The following is a 19,828-nucleotide window of genomic DNA, read 5'->3' as shown; positions in this document are numbered from 1 at the left end:
GTCGCATTGTTTAAAAAGATGAAATGTGACTACGAACTTGAAAATTAAATAAATGCGACAATAAAGACCATAAACACAGACACAAATTCTGTAGTAACTGAAACTTTCTACAAATAAATGGCGTATCTCATAATAATGACTTGTTTACACGAATCCATGGGAACGAAATGACCACAAATTGATGGGTATTAAATTGCATGGCCTGCCAAAACTGTAACATACATGTACTTTTTCTTTTTATAAAACGCATCCGGTTTTTTTTTGTCCCTGAGTGTATTTAATACAAAAAAATTGCAAATATATTCCTAAATTTACAAGTTATTGCTCTTGTTTAGTCAACTGTCCGAAGACAGGTTTGAACCTCACGAGCGTTATATAGGGTGATTCACGAGGATTTACAGTCCTTTATGGAGCTTATTTCCGAAGACATTCTGGGCAAAAAAATGTCATATAACATGAGTTCTATTCTCAATATTTACAGAGTTACGTTTCGTTATTGGAACGCATTGCTGTGAACGCGTGATCTTGGTCAGCGTGCAATCAGCAGCCAGCGCGAGCGCTACGGAAATCAAAGATAGCCGTATGCAGTTACGTAGCGCGAGTGCCGTTCACAAGCGTGTGGATGGTGACATTTTTAAAAATGTGTTGTAAACTCTCCAAGACTGTAAATTAGGATGCGAAATTGAACTGCAAATAATTAAGTCGGTAGAAGTGGTGTGATTTGTAATAATTGTTGTGATAAGTGCGTAAGATTAATGTAATTTTCCAGTTTAAAATAGAAAAAAATGTCTGTACGAAGCAACTAAGGAGTTCACAGCACATTTTGAGCTTCATAATACTTGCCAATTAAAGAAATGATACTTCTGAATGGTTCATTCTCTATTTGTATTATTCTTTTACCTTCAAACTAAAGAAAAAACGTATTTTACAAACAACTTTAAATTTGTGTAACTCTGAAAATATTGAGAATAGGAACTATGTTTATAGGATATTTTTTGCTCAATATGTCTTCAGAAATAAGCTCCGTAAAGGATGGTAAATCCTCGTGAATTACCCTGTACATCAACAACGCACCACTTATGAGGCAACTAGGCCAAGAGATAATGGCGTGGGGTGGCCAGTTCCTTTCCCTCCTCTTAGTCACATTATAATACAGCAATTCTGAATTTCATATGTACCATTACCAGATAAATTATGATTTGTAGATATTCAGTATGAACAAAATTCGACCGATTTTTCTTTCTACATAGGCCTACTTCATACAACGAGAGAGTAAAAGAAAAGAGACTCGTGTGTTGAGTTGTCGCAACGTTCTTGTTGCCATATGTTTTCCAACTAAAACGAAATTTCTAAATCAGCCCTGGCGAAAATGTGACTCGCGAGCACATTGTAGCTCGTAATGATAGTTATACATTTGTCTTGCTTCCTACATCCCCCAACCCCCATCTTCTCACTCACTGGAGTCAAACTCCGTTCATTTCTATTTGTCTCTGACCTGCGAGTGGCGTAACGTCGCAATGTCTCTTTCGAAACCATGTACCTCTACAAAAACAAAGTTTCAAGTAGGGTGGGAGGACGCATTTTTTTGCTGCCTATATGATGCGAATATTACATGTATAATTTGTTCACAAGCATTACGAGGAAAACGATTGTATAACATAAAACAGCATTATACTACATGTCACTTGTGAAACATTAAAAGCTTAAACGTTATTATTATTATTATTATTATTATTATTATTATTATTATTATTATTATTATTATTATTATTATTATTATTATTATCATCTCTGTACGTTGATCCTTTTTAGCAATGTACGAATAATGCGGTTAGATCTTCAATTTTCACAGATTTACAATGTGATGTTAAATGAAAACTAGAGGTAAGGGCTTGACAAATGTTGAACTTTTCAAATCTTTGCCAAAAAATAAATATCCGAAGCTTCGTTCTTTCGCTTGCTCTGTTGAAGCCATGTTCGCTACAACTTACGTCTGTGAAAAATTATTTTCAACACTGAAAATAGTAAAAACCAAATTTAGATCACGACTGACAGACAAATACCTTCGTGATCAACTACAATTGGCAGTAAGTGACATAATTTCTGATTTTGAAACTCTGTCGCAGAGACATTATGACGACAGTTAATTTTAGGTTGTGATAATGTGTCCTATGTTTTCTTATTCATTTCTTTCTTCGTTACACGTACTAAAAATTATTTTGTAACCTTATACTGTATAAAATTATATTTAAGTGCTTGACGCAAGGAAAATGAAAATCCGTTAATAAGTCAGACAGTTGATTCACTACCCCTTCGGGTGTCCGCCTCCCTCCGTAGGTGCTATGCACGTTGCAGGTTATACAGTGGCTCGGCGCTCGATCACATTTTCGCCACGGGTGCTCTAAATTATTGCACAATATGTTCGTGATTAGTTTATTTTTGCATCATTTTTCTAATTTCTAGCAGGCTTGTCATTAACGAATAGTCTTCCGAACATTGTTTTCTTTTGTCTCTGCGTCGCTATGGAAATCATTTCCCTGTTATTGCCGACTCGTGCAATCGTGTTCATTTGTTTCAGCGTTTCTACAGTCGATAATCGTGAGTAAGACTGACACTTGAATAGATCTGACGAAGAGATTTATTGGAATCAGTACGCACATGATCAGCAATGCGCTATAAAGACGCGTGTTGTAAACAAGCCGGTACAAAGAACAAATGAATGTGAGTGAGATCGCTTCATATTCCTTTAAGTGGCTAAAGTCTTCAATATCAACTGTTTCACGTATTTTTCTTGTTTTCATTAGAGAGTTTTCGCAGTAACGTGTATACGGTATACTCTAACGCCACGTGACAAAATACGATAACTACAGTAACGGTCTTTAGTAAGAGAGTTTTTGCCTAATTACGAGTCTCCTTTTGTCTGTTCTTTCTTTCATTATTTATATTTATTGGTATCTTCTTATTAAATGTCTTCCTTTTTTTCTCTATTAATTGTTTGCGCCTTCCTTAATTTATTTTCTTTTCCAATTTTCCTTTCTTCCTTTTAATCTTTCTTCTTTACCTCAAATTGCCCTACATTTTTTCTTTTGTCAACATTCTTTCAGAACCTGTATCTCTATTACCTCTCGCACAATTTTCTCCCTTTTCTGCCCAACTCATACAGGGCTGTCCCATAAGTCACTCTCGCAGTCACGTCTCTGTGATCATCCAAATCCATACACAAACTGCAGAAAGTTGCCGTTGCTATGACAACGTGCATATCCCAAGGGCACGGAGCAAGCAATGGACCGTGAAGCTATGGTAGTCCCTAGCAGGGCCGTGGTTTATGGCCCTCCTTAAGAATTCCACCCAGCGCTTTAATTTCCAGTTTGCAACATCCCGTTAGAGATCGTAACTGCCGCTCTAGCGTTATTCCTACAGCAGTGGAACCCGCCTTAAAAAGTCTACATTTCTACCTGAACGACAAAATAACATGCAGTTCAAATCTGCACGCACTACAGACTGGCTATCCATGCTGAAAACATGAGTTTAAATCCCAGTGAGTTGCTGTTGCAATAATAATAATAATAATAATAATAATAATAATAATAATAATAATAATAATAATAATAATAATAATAATAATAATAATTTATTTTAGCTAGCAGAGTTAACGCCGTAAGGCCTTCTCTTCCACTCAACCAGCAAAAACTATACACACGGACAGAACAGAACGAAAATAGCACTTAATTGTGCGCTTTAGAATCAAAATGTAGACAACTCCACTGTGGCTTGGTTTCAAATTGGGACAATTCCATCAATAGTAATGAGAAGCCCACATTCGTATCACCTTTTCCCATCACGCATCGCGAATCCAACATGGCTGATTGTATATATAATCGGTTTGTAGAATGAGTACTGTTTTACGTAAGTTTGCTTTAAAATCGAGTTAGGAGTGACTTAGATTAAAAAATAGACAATTTCACTTTAAATATAGCTTCGTTTGGTTTCAAAAACAGACAACTCCATTATGCATGAACTTACAAGCTACAAAGAATACAACAATTTGATTTTGATAAAAGTTACGTGTATATAAGAGTTACTTATGAATTAAACCGTAAAATACTATGAACTATTAATTAAATAATGGAAATACAAACTATGTAGCAGAATTAAACTAAAATACATAGAATGTTAATATATTACAAATAATGTTAGATAATAGAAATACATTATTATGAGGCAATTTTGAAAATACACCGTATCAGGATGCATGTCTAAAGAAAGAAGTTACCATATAGTCAGTGACAACACACAACTAATTAATAATTAGTTGTGTGTTAAAATATGTAAGGTAAGCATCTGGTTTACACTTCTGTGGAATTCAAAGAGTCTTTGCTCAACATATGGTATTTCAAATGTAAATAATTGTTTCTCTGTGTAAACCGCGCCACAGATTTTGTTACCTGTGGGGAGAGTACTGTAATCTTCCTTTTGTTTACGTTTATCGGGGCAAATTACACTGGAATTCAAACTTCCTCTATGTAAACTGCACTGATTTTACATGTGGTAAATTGCACTGGATGTTGTAAATTTCACTTCTCATTTTATTAAGTTTTGCCCAACATTTTTGCCCGCTCTCGACAATCGATATATCGCCTTGCTTGACTTTGCCATTTGTAGCAAATGTGAGGAGAACTTTAATAAGAAATTTTAGGCTGCTACAGTAATTTCAGATCTCGAAATAGCTGTTCATGTTGCAGTGAAAAACGTGTGGGCAAATACTGAAAATTTTCCGTGCAGGTTTCATTTAACCAATTCCTGGTAGAAAAAAATTCAGGAATTAGTTCTGGCGTGTAAATATAGAAACAAGGGGCCATGTTCATATACATTCTTAGCGCGGGCTTCCGGTGGATGATCAGCGAACTAACGTTTTTCGTATTCCTAAACCAGTGTTAGCGATATGATATGATATGATATGATATGATATGATATGATATGATATGATATGATATGATATGATATGATATGATATGATATGAATCCTGTACAAGTAATCAGTCGATAGCAGGGGCTAGTTTAGCACGCTCGTAGCGCGAGCTAGCGAAATTTCTATGAATAGCACCCAAAGATTCTATCACTGGACAGTTACACTACGTCAGTCGTGGCGAAAATGTGACTCACGAGCACATTGTGGCTCGCAATGATAGTTGTGCATTTCTCTTGCTTCCTACCGCCCACAACCCCCACCCTCTCACTCACTGGAGTCAAACTCCGTTCCATTTGTATTTGTCTCTGACGAGCGAGTGGCGTATCGTCGCAATGTCTCTCTCGAAACCATGTATCTCTACAAAAACGAAAGTTTCAAGTAGGATGGGAGGACGCATTTTTTCCTGCCAACATGATGATAATATTAAATTTATGACTTGTTCACAAGTATTACGAGGAAACGGTTGTATAACATAAAACGGCATTATACTACATGTTACTGATGAAACATTAAAAGATTATTATTATTATTATTATTATTATTATTATTATTATTATTATTATTATTATCTCTGTACGTCGATCCTTTTTCATCAGATGTACGAATAATACGGTTAGATCTTCAATTTACACTCACAGATTTACAATGTGATGTTAAATGAAAGCTAGATGTAAGGACTTGACAAAGTTGAACTTTTCAAATTTTTGCCAAAAAATAAATACCCGAAGCTTCGTTCTTTCCCTTGCTCTGTTGAAGTTAGTTCGCTGCAACTTACGTTTGTGAAAAATTATTTTCAACAATGAAAATAGTAAAAACCAAATTTAGATCACGACTGACAGACAAATACCTTCGTGATCAACTACGACTGGCAGTAAGTGACATAATTCCTGATTTTGAAACTCTGTCGCAGAGACATTCTGAAGAGAGTTAATTTTAGGTTGTGATAATGTGTCCTATGTTTTCTTGTTCATTTCTTTCTTCGTTACACGTATTAGTTTGTAGCCTTGTACTGTATACAATTATATTTAAGTGGTTGACGTAAGGAAAATGAAAATTCGTTAATAAATCAGACAGTTGCTTCACTTCCCCTTCGGGTGTTCGCCCCCCTCCATAGGTGCTATGCACGTTGCAGGTTACACAGTGGCTCGGCACACCATCACATTTTCGCCACGGCTGCACTATGTATTCGAGCTGCTTTACTTACAGCCGGATGAAGTAGAAGATGCGTTTGTGCATGATCTGATTCCCATACAACCTGAAACTGAGCCTGTAGTACAAGTTTCTTCTCATTTAGTTGACAATTATAGCCTATTGATGATGCGCCATTTCCGCCGAATATGTAGACAGCATAGTCTGCGGACACAGGTCGCACAACGAATGAGTGCGAATCTTTCCATTCGCATTTCAACCCTTCTTTTAATTCTTCTCATCCCTCTATACATATTTTTGTGGACCAGTTAATCAGTCTTCAGATCGAAATTTACATAAAGGTCAATAACATCAAAACACCAAATAGAGGGAAAAAATTCACACACTAAGAAGGAACAAATTTACGTTGAAAGACAAATTTCTGATTACCAGGAAGGAAAAATTGATCTATTCAGATTCATAAAAAATACATGTTATAGCTTTATCAAAATACAGTACAGTATTAGTGTTGAAAAAGTGTTCGATAATCGACACGCATAATAAACTGAAGTTGTACAGTACAGTAAGTGTTGGACAAGTGCTTGATAATCGACACGCATAAAATACAGTATTAGTGTTGAACAATGTTTTGTAATCGACACGCATAATAAACTCAATTGTTAGTACAGTCTATACAACAAATATCAGCTCATAACTTCAATGCAGTTTGTATCTTCTACTCCTCAGTCATCCAGTGCAGTTTACATGGTAAGTGATTAATCGTCCGGTTTCTTTGCAGAGCAGTTTACTATTTTCCAGTGCAATTTACAATCGCCCGTTTATTGTCGAAAAATTGTGAATAGATTTCGGAGTCAATGTACACCAGTCGTAACAAAGTACTTAATGATTCCCAGTACTTTTGTCTGCAACCTGGGAACGCCCTACTTCTGTATTTTTACTTTTTAAAATAATTTAAGTATCGGTAATAATAATAATAATACATATTTACCTGCCCGCACCTACTCTTTTATTCGACCCTTCAAGTATATTTCCACTTTTGCTTAAGCCTACATGGAGTTACAAATACCCTGTCCTTTTCCTACACCCTTCTTCTCAAACAACTTTCTTCAATCGGCCAAAGTTTTGCTGGTCAGTTTCTTTTCTTTGGTGCAATGAAGACATTCCATAATCGCTTCGTTAATTTTCATTGCTCAGTTTGGATCATAGTTACCTTAATTTCAACTATGTTAGTTTCTTTATATTATCCGCATAAGATAAATCAGCTGATATGTAAATCAAGAATGGTTTCCTTTGCAAAGCTTGCTTATAATGCAAATGGCTTGCAATACTGTAAATACATACATCACGTACCTTACTGCGGCAACATTGTATTTACATAACTCCTCTCGGAAAGCTGATTTAGGTGAATGGTTGATTAAGTGATTAATCAATCAGTGGAGACATAAGGCCCGGAGGTAATTGATGGCTATTTTGATAGGACTGACAGAATCGCTTGCGTAATCAGCTGATTGTTGGTGCCACTCTTTTCTTCGACTCTTCGAAACAGTCTTGAGCTTGCGTAAACCATATATTTATCAATTCCAAACTCTCTCCTTGATTTTTATGATATGTATTTACAGATCTGGCATTTCCAAAACATACTTTTAAATACAAATATGATATTAGTTTAGATTATGTAGCCAATGTCTTAATACTTTCATCTTTAGTAGTTGCTGTACAGTTCTGACCTACATTAACAGGAAACAAGACTAAAATATAACAATTTGAAGAATTGGAGTTTCGTAATCCACATAGTACTACAGTACCTATAAATTCAGCTACACTTATTTATGTATTTTTCAAATTATAACGGAATGGTAAGAATATATTTAAAATGACGGACGTGTTATTCCCAGAAGTTAAGATATAGATATGAAGATAAGTGTCGTGGGTTCGAACCCCGAAATATATTCATTATCAATATTGTATATTAAAACATAATGTGGACGACACACAAGTTATTGATACAACAGTAGCCTAGGAACCTCAAAAATGCGTTCAATTTGTCAAATCAGTAGACCCTATTCTGAGATGAGATGATAAACGTAATTCGGTCGGTAGCCGGAAAAAGGGTCCAAAGCAAAAGTCATGTTTCGAGAAAACAAAGATTAAAAGATTTATTTTTATATAATTACGTTTTGAATGCACTTTTATCAAGATACCAATTTGCATTCTGTTATAATAATATGTCTTCAAGTTTTTGTTAAATAATGAATTTCGACTTTAATAGTGTTATAAATATATAGGGCTTTCATTAGTTATTTTTGTTTTAAAGATTGTTTAATTTTTGTAATAAGTTTTATCTTCTTAGTCTAAATAATTAATTATTTAAATTGAATTCAATTTAAATAAAATAACACGTCAAATTAGATATTGAGGGAGAAGTCTGAAACAGGCTCAATTGCATTTTAGATTTCATACCCCACCTCCAGCCACCCCCACTCTGAAAATTCAATTGTTTACATACCTCATTCTTTTTTTTTGTAGCATCTTTTATTTTCTATCGTCGCCTGGCAACCTGCTTTTTTGTTATTATCAGTTGATTGTAGGATGAAAACACAGCTTATTTTGTGTGATTTCCTAAATTTAATCAATAAGGATGATTTATGATCTCTCTTGAAGGGTATACACCATTTTAAAATAATTTAGCCTAATACACAAATACAACTATTACATGAAATGCTCAATAAGTTTTTGTAGCTTTATTCTCTCCAGCTCTAATCAATAATAACAATCCAGGTTGCTAGGCGACGGTAGAAAACAAAAGATGCGAAAAAATGAATGAAGTGTATAAACGATTGAATGCTCTTTCATATTATAAGTATAAAAATATAAGGGTGCCATTTGAAATTTCAAAGTGAAGGAGGCTGAGGGGTGGGGGTGAAATCTAAAATGCAATTAAGCCTGGTTTTAGACTTACCCCTCAATATTAAATTGACATGTTTTTTGTGTAAATTGAATTAAATTTAAATAATTAGTTATTTAGACTGGGAAGTTTTGAAATGAAAGCACTGTATATATTTTATTGGAGCATTCTGTAGATCCTTTTTCCAGAGAACAAGTTTATTTTATCAAAATACTTTCAACATGATTACATTTAAGCAGAAATTAAACATCAGCATCGAACAGCGCACATCACAGAGGTTTACAAGTTCATAATAATTTTAGTAAAATTCTATTTCTTACATATATTTCATAGTTACGTCATAAATTGTATCGAATACGTAAAAATCAAGAATATCTGTTGGGTATAGAATACAGATTACACGTTATTTAGTACAGGGAAATCATTTTATTTTTACTTCAATTTTTATTGTACCTGAGTTTTTGAATGTACTTCACTCCCACCCCTTCTACTAATGAAGTTCCAACTCCACACAGAGCCAAGACAGCAGATAGTAAGCAGTACTGAGTTACTGAGTATAGTACGTTCCAGAAATATGTTCGCGTTTTCCAGTGACGAAAGAGCTTTCAATATTGAATCATATTTTCGCACAGGTACTGTCCGTTTGCCTACGTCGCATCCCGATTTCCCCCACCTGCTTCTGCTCGCCCCTCTGTAAAAGCTGGGCTGTCTTAGCTCTTTTCTGAAAACATTAATTTCTCTTAGGAATTGGACGTTTACGTAATATTATACAGCTGTTTAATTTAACTTAAATAAAAGGGCCTCGTTAAGTAATTAACTGTCACGTGATTTCCTCCCTTTCTACAATCCTGCGGCATAACCACTTGGACGGACAGTAGATAGCATGTCTGAGTAATTTTATATTTTCGGGTCGGGCAGAAGTGAAGATTGAATTAACAGTACGTAGAGTAGGTATAGAATTATTTCAACATGAGTTACTAGTACGAAGGACGAAACTGGCAAATGGAATTAGATGCAATAGTCTATAGTGCGATAATATGCACAAAAGAACTGAAGCCTATATCGAAATGAACGGCCACCATTTTCAAAATTGTGTTTAAATATTCATATTATGATTATTTTTCAATTTAAATTCTTTCTCTATATTGTAAGCTAATGTGCTGTAGACAGTATAATATACACCGCATAATGAATACGTTCGCATGGATAACTCACTTCGTGAGTAAAAACACTTATTCTTAATACAGTACTGTACTTTCATTAAAGAAAAACCTAATGAAAATTATCAAACTCAAAATCGCGATATTTCCTAGTTTACGTAAATGGATGAACTACTTTTCTTCCTTCCTATACCTAGTAGAGTGATTTGTGTTTTACGCCAATATCATCGAACTCCAGTCTTGGAGCGGGGAGCAAGCGGTGTTTCCGGTTCTCTAAAGGTATAGACAGGTTAATATTAAAAATGTTAGTAAAAATAAAATGATGTCCCTGTATTAATCTAGAATGGATTCACACTCACTTCAATTCTAACCTAAATCAATAACGACCTTTTGAATGTCACTGAGATGGTTAGCATAGTAAAGGCAGCAGACAGCCAGGTTCCCCAGCGGATAAGAATCAGCTGAAGCGGTAGTGAAGTTTCACAGGTTTCAAATGGTGAAAATAAAGTGAATCATAAATAGGGCTAGGATTCTTAGGTTTTAACCTATTTTTTTCTATATATATATATATATATATATACAATTTATTTCAATAGGTAAATATAAATGGATATTAGGTCGAAACAAAGATTTAGGATATTTTAAGTTGAATACCTTATTTTAGGCATTTTTAGGTCCAATAAAAATCACATTCTTTGCTACAGGGCAGTATACAACACACATCTATTGAAATAAGTAGTATATAGAAAATAGGTTAAACCCTAAGAATCCTAGCCCTACAATTGGTTATTAAATAATCCTTTTTTATTTTGTTGGTGAGTTTTTCAACACAAACTTGTATGATATTGTTTTTAATAAATATATTTAATCGCAATTAGTTACAGTTAATACATTAAGGGTAAAGTGTTTCAAATTATTTCATGTCTTCATTGTACACTATCTACCAAAAAGTAATTGGGCACTGTTTTTGCACCTTTGGAACTTCGTGGTACCGCCTCTTGTTGCTATAACAGCAGCCACCCTGTCAGGCATGCTCTCCACTAGTTTGTGGTAGGATATCCACTGGAATACGTCGCCATTCCCCTTGCAACATGGCACTCAGTTGAACAATGGAAGTTGGCCTCATGTTCCGGCGGCTACTATGCAGTTGTATGCAGATAATAATGTTTAGCGGTTGGACAGGCCTGCACAGAGTCCTGATCTCAATCCTATTGAGCACCTTTGGGACAAACTGGACCTGCGATTGAGGATTCGGGAGATGCGGCCAACTTCCATTGTCCAAATGAGTGCCATGTTGCAAGAGAAATGGCGACGCATTTCAGTGGATATCCTACACAAACTAGTGGCGAGCATGCCTGACAGGGTGGCTGCTGTTATAGCAACAAGAGGTGGTACCACGAGGTTCTAAAGGGGCAACAATAGTGCCCAATTACTTTTTGGTAGATAGAGTATTATTTAAATTTTACTGTTTCTTTTATTAGTGTTTTTTTTTTCAAATTGTATTAGCGTACTTATGTAATTTTCATTGTATTCTGACGAAGCCGAAAAATGTATGTCTAATAGCCAAAATTGAATTGAATTGAATTGAATACATATAACATTTGCTGAAAAAAAGTGGATATGTCCAAAAGTTTCCTCCCCCGCCAAGAAACCATATACAGAGAAGAGTGAAACATTTTACAAAAGTTTGTTTTTTTTTTTTTCTGAAAAATTAATATTTTGTAATTGTGCGGTTTTTGCTATCAACCCTTCAATTGGATTGTTGTTGAACGCTTAAAATTAGTGACATTCATTTTTATCTCTTCTATTCTTCTGGTTTACATAGGCTACATATTTTATTTTATTTATCCATAGTTGCTGAAGACATGTGTGACGTTCATATTTCCTTATATGCACAATATGCGGTACAAACTTCACAGTTACGGAATGCCGGCGCACGAGTACATTTTCCTAGAAAATTGTTTTCAAGAGCAGCAGCAAGTTTTACGACTGTGACACTGTGTTGACATGGCCGACATAAATCAGGCGTTATCAACATCGACTGGCTGGGGCACAGATAAGCCGGCGAGATCGCAACCGGGGAGGCCTTGAGCCGGACAATTAAGGTAGTGTCTGTCGCGGAGGCATAAAAAAGGCCTGCAGACGCGGGATTCTAGCAGACAAGTCTGGGCTTCGCAAACCGTCGGAGACTATAAAACATCTGTTCGATACATTAAGCAACATGCTTTTTCCTGTCTGTAATTTTTAGCTATAACATTTTAAACATATGAAAATGGGTTATATATTATACATAATGTCACTGTGGATAATAAGCCTACTATATGACATACAGATGAGGAGGTGAGACCTATCATGTGAGCTGTGAGAGAGCGGAAAAAATAAGTAAGCTATCAGAAAGCAGTAGCGGCTGGTGATCGAAATCCTCGGTATGGCCAGATGCAAATAGTTTAAGTGCCTCCAATAAGAAATGCTTATTTATGATATTAATTATTATTGTTATTATATTATTAATATCATTATTACTTTATTATTATTATTATTACTACTATTAATGAAAAATAATAATTTCACTCACCAAATAAGCTGTTATGCTGTGAGTTTCAGTGATTGTTTCAGTGTGAAGAAGCAACCCATATTATGTGTTGAAATTCCCCTTTCTTTCTTTTCTATTTTTTTTTCTTTGACAGCAACAAACAAGGCCAACAGAAAAGTTTATTTTGCGCCACATTACCACTTAATCATTTATGTTGCCCATACCAGGATGCAATAGAAACTCGCGTTTTAAGATTATCTGTCAAAAATTATCAGCGATCCTGGCCTCAGGAACAAATTTTACTGCAAAATAGGTCTATAAATATACATCACAAAGTTTTCAAATGCTTTTGCAGCGATATATGCTTCATTCAAATAACTAATACATTATGTAAAAACACAAAATTTGATTTCAGTTTAAGCCAAGTGACTGAGGCACTTGCCTCAGTCAATCAGCCGCCACTGAGGTTACCAAGGAGATGAATAAAAGAAAGCGTATTCTTTTAAGGAGTTAGGTACAGTTTACAGCAGTAAAATCTTGGAAATTTTCAACATGTTTTCCTCCATTACTGTATCTTGTACAGTAATTAAACTTAGTACATGTAAAACACTGTCCTTCTGCTATATGAAAAAAATATTTTTTTACGATTAAAAAAAATTATTTACATTTTTTTTTTCTTCAAAATTCCGTTCACTGTGGTGTGATGAAGCGTGTACTTCGTAACTTAAAAACTATCAAACATTCTGTGATGAATATTTTTGTTGCTGGGTAACTTTCGGTGTTGGACCCCGGACTCATTTCACCGGCATTATCACCTTCATTTCATTCAGACGCCAAATAAACTGAGATGTTGATACAGCGTCGTAAAATAACCCAATAAAAATATATGTTTTGTGCGTATTTATGCATGTCATATCTACAATATGATGAAAGCTCACTACTCTGCCTTTGATATATTGTCTAATAAAAATTTAATTAATTTAACAATGGTCAAATATCAGTATTTTATTCTAACAAAGTAAAAAATACATATATTATTTATTGAGGAATGTAGTTGAAAGAGCATGATATTGTAAACGTGAGTTTCAGAAATAAAATAAAAGAGAGAGAACATGAAAAAGTTAACAAGTTTGTTGAGTTATGAGGAAAACGTTTCATCGCTGCACAGTGAACTACCATCATTATCAATTTCGAAAAAAAAAAAATAAATAAATAATTTCTTTTAAATCGTATATATATATATATATATATATATATATATATATATATATATATATATATATATATAGCAGGACAGTGTTTTACACATACCAATTTTCATTATTGCACAAGATACAGTAATGGAGAAAAAAAAATGTTGAATATTTCCAAAAAAATGTTACTGCTGTAAGCTGTACCTAACCCCTTAATACCGTTGAAAATAAATACAATAAAATACCTTCTATAACGATATAAGATGGAACACGGAACAAAGAATGCGCTCTTGCTTTTAACGACATTAAAATAACATAAAAAGCAATACAAGCAATACAACGCCGGGGAGAACTGATCCAAGTTCTCGATAGCTGCTGTATAATAAATCTAGAATATTAATTCTACTTCGTATTATTGCTGCATACGGGCTGTGGGAAGTCTTATAAACTGGGGCCCGCATCCCCTGGAGGCAATGAATATAACTGACATGAACTCTCAATAATGAAAGGGAGGGGGGAAAACGGGTCTTATTTGTCTGACCGAGGAACCAAGATCTATTAAATTTCGCACGCACTCAGATACTTCCCTGAGGATGTGGAAATGGGTGTCACTTTTAACACGCCGATATCAGTGGCGACTCTTGAGGATAAGGTTCTGTGAACAATCGCGAATTCATGCGAAGCGATAAGTTGTAGAACTTTCAATCTCAGTGACGACTGGAATTCTCGAAATTTATGGCAGTATTAACTTAGGTCTAATTTACCAGAAATTACACACCCTATCTTCAATATTTCCTCCTTCAGTGGCGGCTAGTGCTTCCAAAATTAAGACGTTCTAAATCTGGATTTCTTGTACCTAGACTTTATATATTTTTATATTTATAATGTTCACTTTGAAGATTTGGCAGAGTGTGATTAGAATTCTGAAAAATTTAAGGTAATTTTATTTTATTTTATTTATTTATTTATTTTGCTAATAATTGTAACGTAAAATATAATATAAACAGAAAAACTTTCGCTCGCCCCTGAAAGAGTAGAACTCGTGCTCAGGGGCGGATTCCTGAATTGAAATTAAGAAGTATATAATATAATTTGCTTATGTCTACAACGCAATAAGAATATGTAAATTTAAATTTACAATTTTTCAATTTTTATAAAATCCATACATAACTTTTTAAATGTAATACTAGAACTGTTAGAATTGACAAGATTAGGATATTTAAATATAAATTTGTTATATATTCTTGGGCCTAAATTACTACTATGGTTAAATACTGTAGCAGTGTTGCATTTTGGTTCAAACAATCTTAAAGAATTCATATCTTTTGTTTCGTAACTATGAGAATAGAATTAAAAATTATTTCGATTTTTATGTATGAATTTTATTAATACAATATAAAAAATGTGTCTTATTTTAAGAACATTAAAATCTAAAAACAATTTTTGAGATGGAAAATCAATAGGTTTATGAAGAGATATTTTAATTATTTTCTTCTGTAATAAATAAAGTGGATTAAAACTGGATATAAATAAAGTACTCCATCCTATAATTCCATACATAATTACCGATGAAATAAAGTTAAGTATACTGTGCGTAATAAACTTATTGACAAGTAATTCCTCAATAAAACAAAATAATATATTATTTTACGTAATTTATTACAAAGGTAATTAAAGTGTTGGTTCCGTTTTAAATGATTGTCGAAAATTATGCCTAAATACTTAACTTCAGAGGACTCAATAATCTGACATTTACACTGTATAAGGCAACAATTAGAGTTATGTAATTTAATACTTAATATATGTAGATGTAGGAGGTTTGTTACATTTTTCAGATAATAAGAATGGAATAATTTATAGTTTTATTTTCGTTGATAAAAAGATAATTTATGTCAAACCATTTTTTATTAATTTAAGTCCATTTTTTAATTATTATATTACGACAATAGGAATAAAATAGGCATAAATAAATTTTATAAACTTTAAGCGCCGTGGCGTCGTGGCCTAAGGCATCCAGCCTAGGACTCACGTTACGAAATGCGCGCTGGTTCGAGTCCTCTTAGGGGGAAGACATTTTCTCATGAAATTTCGGCTAGTGTAGGGGGCCGATGCCCACCCAGCATCGTGATGCACTTGAGGAGTATGATAGATAGCGAAATCCGGTTGCGAAAGCCAGCTATAACGGCTGGGGGGATCATCGGATATCTCCATTCTGGTTGGATGATCGTCCACCTCTGCTTCAGCATGTGAACGTGTGACCAGCAACCGACTGGCCAGTCTGGGTTCTTCAAGGGCTGTAGCGCCACGGATTATTATTATTATTATTATTATTATTATTATTATTATTATTATTATTATTATTATTATTATTACGGAGGAAAAACACGGAAATTTTACTTGAAGCAAGTAAAGCGATAGGTTTGGAAGTGAACCCCGGAAAGACAAAGCATATTATTATGTCTCGTGACCAGAATATTGTACGAAATGGAAACATAAAACTTGGAGATTTATTCTTGGAGCAACAATAACAAATATGAATGACACTCGGGAGGAGATTAAACGTAGAATAAATATGGGAAATGCCGGTTATTATTCGGTTGAGAAGCTTTTGTCATCTAATCTGCTGTCAAAAAATCTGAAAGTTAGAATTTATAGAACAGTTATATTACCGGTTGTTCTGTAGGGTTGTGAAACTTGGACTCTCACTTTGAGAGAGGAACAGAGATTAAGGGTCTTTGAGAATAATATTTGAGGCTAAGAGGGATGAAGTTACAGGAAAATGAAGAAAGTTACACAATGCAGAACTGCACGCATTGTATTCTTCACCTGACATAATTAGGAACATTAAATCCAGACGATTTTAGATGGGCAGGGCATGTAGCACGTATGGGCGAATCCAGAAATGCATATAGAGTGTTAGTTGGGAGGCCGGAGGGAAAACGACCTTTGTGGAGGCCGAGACGTAGATGGGAAGATAATATTAAAATGGATTTGAGGGAGGTGGGATATGATGATAGAGACTGGATTAATGTTGCACAGAACAGGGCCCGATGGCGGGTTTATGTGAGGGCAGCAATGAACCTGCGGGTTCCTTAAAAGCCATTTGTAAGTAAGTATAATTATGAGCAAAAATGCGAGTACTTTAAATGTTGTAGCTTGTATGCTAGACGTCATGATCTCGATTACTTATTCTTATGTAAGGTCCTTAAAGGTGACATTAATAAAAATGTCAATCTTTCTTAAACAGTGTCAGCTTTCGTATAACTATGAAGGACATGAGACATCACAAACTCTTCTATATTATACATTCTAAATCGTTCTCTCCGGCCTCCAGATATATTAAAATGCTAACTTAGATGTACGCGATTTCGATCCATTCAATGTATAGAAGTATTAGAACATGGCAATGTCATTTCTTCAATATTATTTGCATAATCTTTATACACAAATTGGTAATTCTTTCTGTAAGAATTAACTCCTTTCCATAAAATTTAATACTATTGATTCTTGTAAATTAATCATTTTAATCTTTGTTCTTTATTTTGCTGTTATTATCTCAATTATTTATTTAATTTGTACCATAGCTGTTCATTTTATTGTATTAATTGTATCACTGTGCTGGACTTTTATTGGCCAATGGCTATTGTCTAGCACATAAATATCAATAAATAAATAAATAGATAAATAAGTATTATTAAGTTATTATTAAGTTATTATTATAATATTATTATTATTATTATTATTATTATTATTATTATTATTATTATTATATAATAGTAATTATTTCGTAAATACATTTGTGCTTGTATGTGCTAACGGAATTGTAATGAAATACCTATTATTATTATTATTATTATTATTATTATTATTATTATTATTATTATTGAATAGTCATAAATTGGGCTTGAGATAAACAACAACAAAAAACCTCCTTGAAAGCAGTAATTAATTTTCTTTTTCTGGAAATTAACGTAAGTTAATAAAGGCTAGTAAATTGCGATTAGACAGTGTTGGCGGTTAGCGCCGCCGCAAGAATTGGTCCAGCTCAGTGCAGTGACTCCTCCAGCGTGACTCACCTGCTTCGGTTGCGGTTGTCCAGGGATCTCCTTCAATGCTTCCAGCTTCCACCACAGGCGCCGCTGTTGTCGCTGCCGCGGGTGACGGTGAAGAAGATGATGAAGCTGCGGTTTCTGAAGGCATTGTTCACCTTTTCTTGTTCTTCTAGTCTCGTTTCACACATACACAACACTCCACACTTGTCGGTTTTAACCTCTCCCAATGATAATAACGACTTTATTCTCTTATGCTGAACTGCTGAAGGACAATAACCAAGGATATACAAAAAAGAAAAACCGTACTGATGTTCCTATGGAGATGTAAAAAAATTATAAACAAAATTGTTGCACTTATAGATTGGTTGCCATGTGAAAAAAATTAAAAAGAGAACACATGAAAAAACTTCTGCAAAGGCAAATGTTGTAGAAGGGAATGAAATGGAATGTAGCACTTTTTAGATTGCACAATTATCACAGACTTGGAGATGATTCACTGTCACATTTCTGGCAAACATCCTGATGATTTCCATTCATAGAATTTGGTGTCATAATGCTTGTGAAACATCTTACACATTCACCGGGCTTCGTAGAACCAACACCCACGGGTTGCACACCTATATGTGAGGTCAGCCGTGTAGATATGTGCAATTACGGACAAATAAATCTGCGTCACTAAAGAATCCCTATATGTTCGTAACACAGCAACCAACGAAATACCAAGTTCTCTGGAACGGATCTATCACAAAGTCTTGGAATTAAAAGATACATTTTCAGGCACCCTTTATTTCTGATTCTCAGCTGTTCACTGTCTAAGTAGCTCAAATAATACAAGTGTACACTCTTCACTGTGTGAAACTGCTATTAAAATTAGTTTACAATTAGTTAAAACTAAATAGAACTGCTGCAAGAGGACGAACTGGTTTCAATTACATAACATAAAAAACACACACAAAAAAAGCAGAATAACTTCCTCTTCTTGGCGAAATTCCAAGTTAGAAGTCACTATCTCTTGAAACACTCAAATAAAACAATTGAAAGAACGACAGTCTATTTAACTTCCATTTATAACTATACACCGTAAATGCCTTCTTGTTAATCTCGAACGAGCAACTGTCTTTTCACAACTCGAAAAAACTGAACAAATGAAGGGAGAGAAACGCGACGGTCCATTTAAATAGTGTTTATAACCACAGTAAGTACTCGCCAAAATATTGGAATAAATAAAACAACTGAATTCGCACAAACGCGACTGTCATTTGGAACTGAATATCCCGTCATAATCACGGAAACATCTGCGCACTGTCCGTAAGACAAATGAAATCTGTCATTTCGTAGTCATGGCAACAAGTGGTGCAGAATACAGCGCCTCTACCCACGCCACCAGTCAGGACGCTACTGAAAGAAATCCGAGCCGGTACACAGAGCTCTAGTCTACATCACCCCCTCTCCTGCACTGAACCAACCGCCACGCTCTCTCAACACACGCATGAGACTCTACTACTTCTGACGAAACTGGAGAAGAATCTCAGAGATACAAATGGAAGTTCATCTCCTGTTTTTATACGGCGCTTCCAGTGTTGGTTGCGTACAGAGACCCGCGCCTTCTCATTTCGAGCAAAGCCATTCACAACCTATGATTCTTGTACTGCAGGAACGAGTAATGCAGAAGGAAAAACTGCAGATGACCTCTTTCAACCAGGGGCATATTCCACATAAATAAGGAACCATATTTTACAAGTTACATGTAAATGTTATTGTAAAGTACGGAAATGAACCTTTGTGTACTAAAAAATAATTTATAAGTGTCGCAATTAGGGCGCTGATAATTTACGTAAATAAATGTTTTTAGTTTACTAATGAAACC

General features: G+C 34.6%; 1 protein-coding gene across 2 annotated transcripts in view; it reads right to left on the bottom strand.

Annotated features, from left to right (window-relative positions):
* Nucleotides 1-19,352, bottom strand: part of rols (rolling pebbles) — a 630,535-nt gene extending 611,183 nt beyond the window's left edge. For both annotated transcript variants that reach the window (XM_069817947.1, XM_069817949.1), the window contains exon 1: nt 17,986-19,352. In XM_069817947.1, the coding sequence (XP_069674048.1) occupies nt 17,986-18,109 (124 nt within the window). In that variant the 5' untranslated portion in view covers nt 18,110-19,352. The remainder of the gene's footprint in view (nt 1-17,985) is intronic.
* Nucleotides 19,353-19,828: the final 476 nt, after the last annotated feature.

The sequence above is a fragment of the Periplaneta americana genome, chromosome 2, assembly GCF_040183065.1.
Source record: "Periplaneta americana isolate PAMFEO1 chromosome 2, P.americana_PAMFEO1_priV1, whole genome shotgun sequence".
Taxonomy (NCBI): domain Eukaryota; kingdom Metazoa; phylum Arthropoda; class Insecta; order Blattodea; family Blattidae; genus Periplaneta; species Periplaneta americana.
Note: the sequence above shows the minus strand (reverse complement) of the source record. Positions and strands in the feature narration are given on the sequence as shown.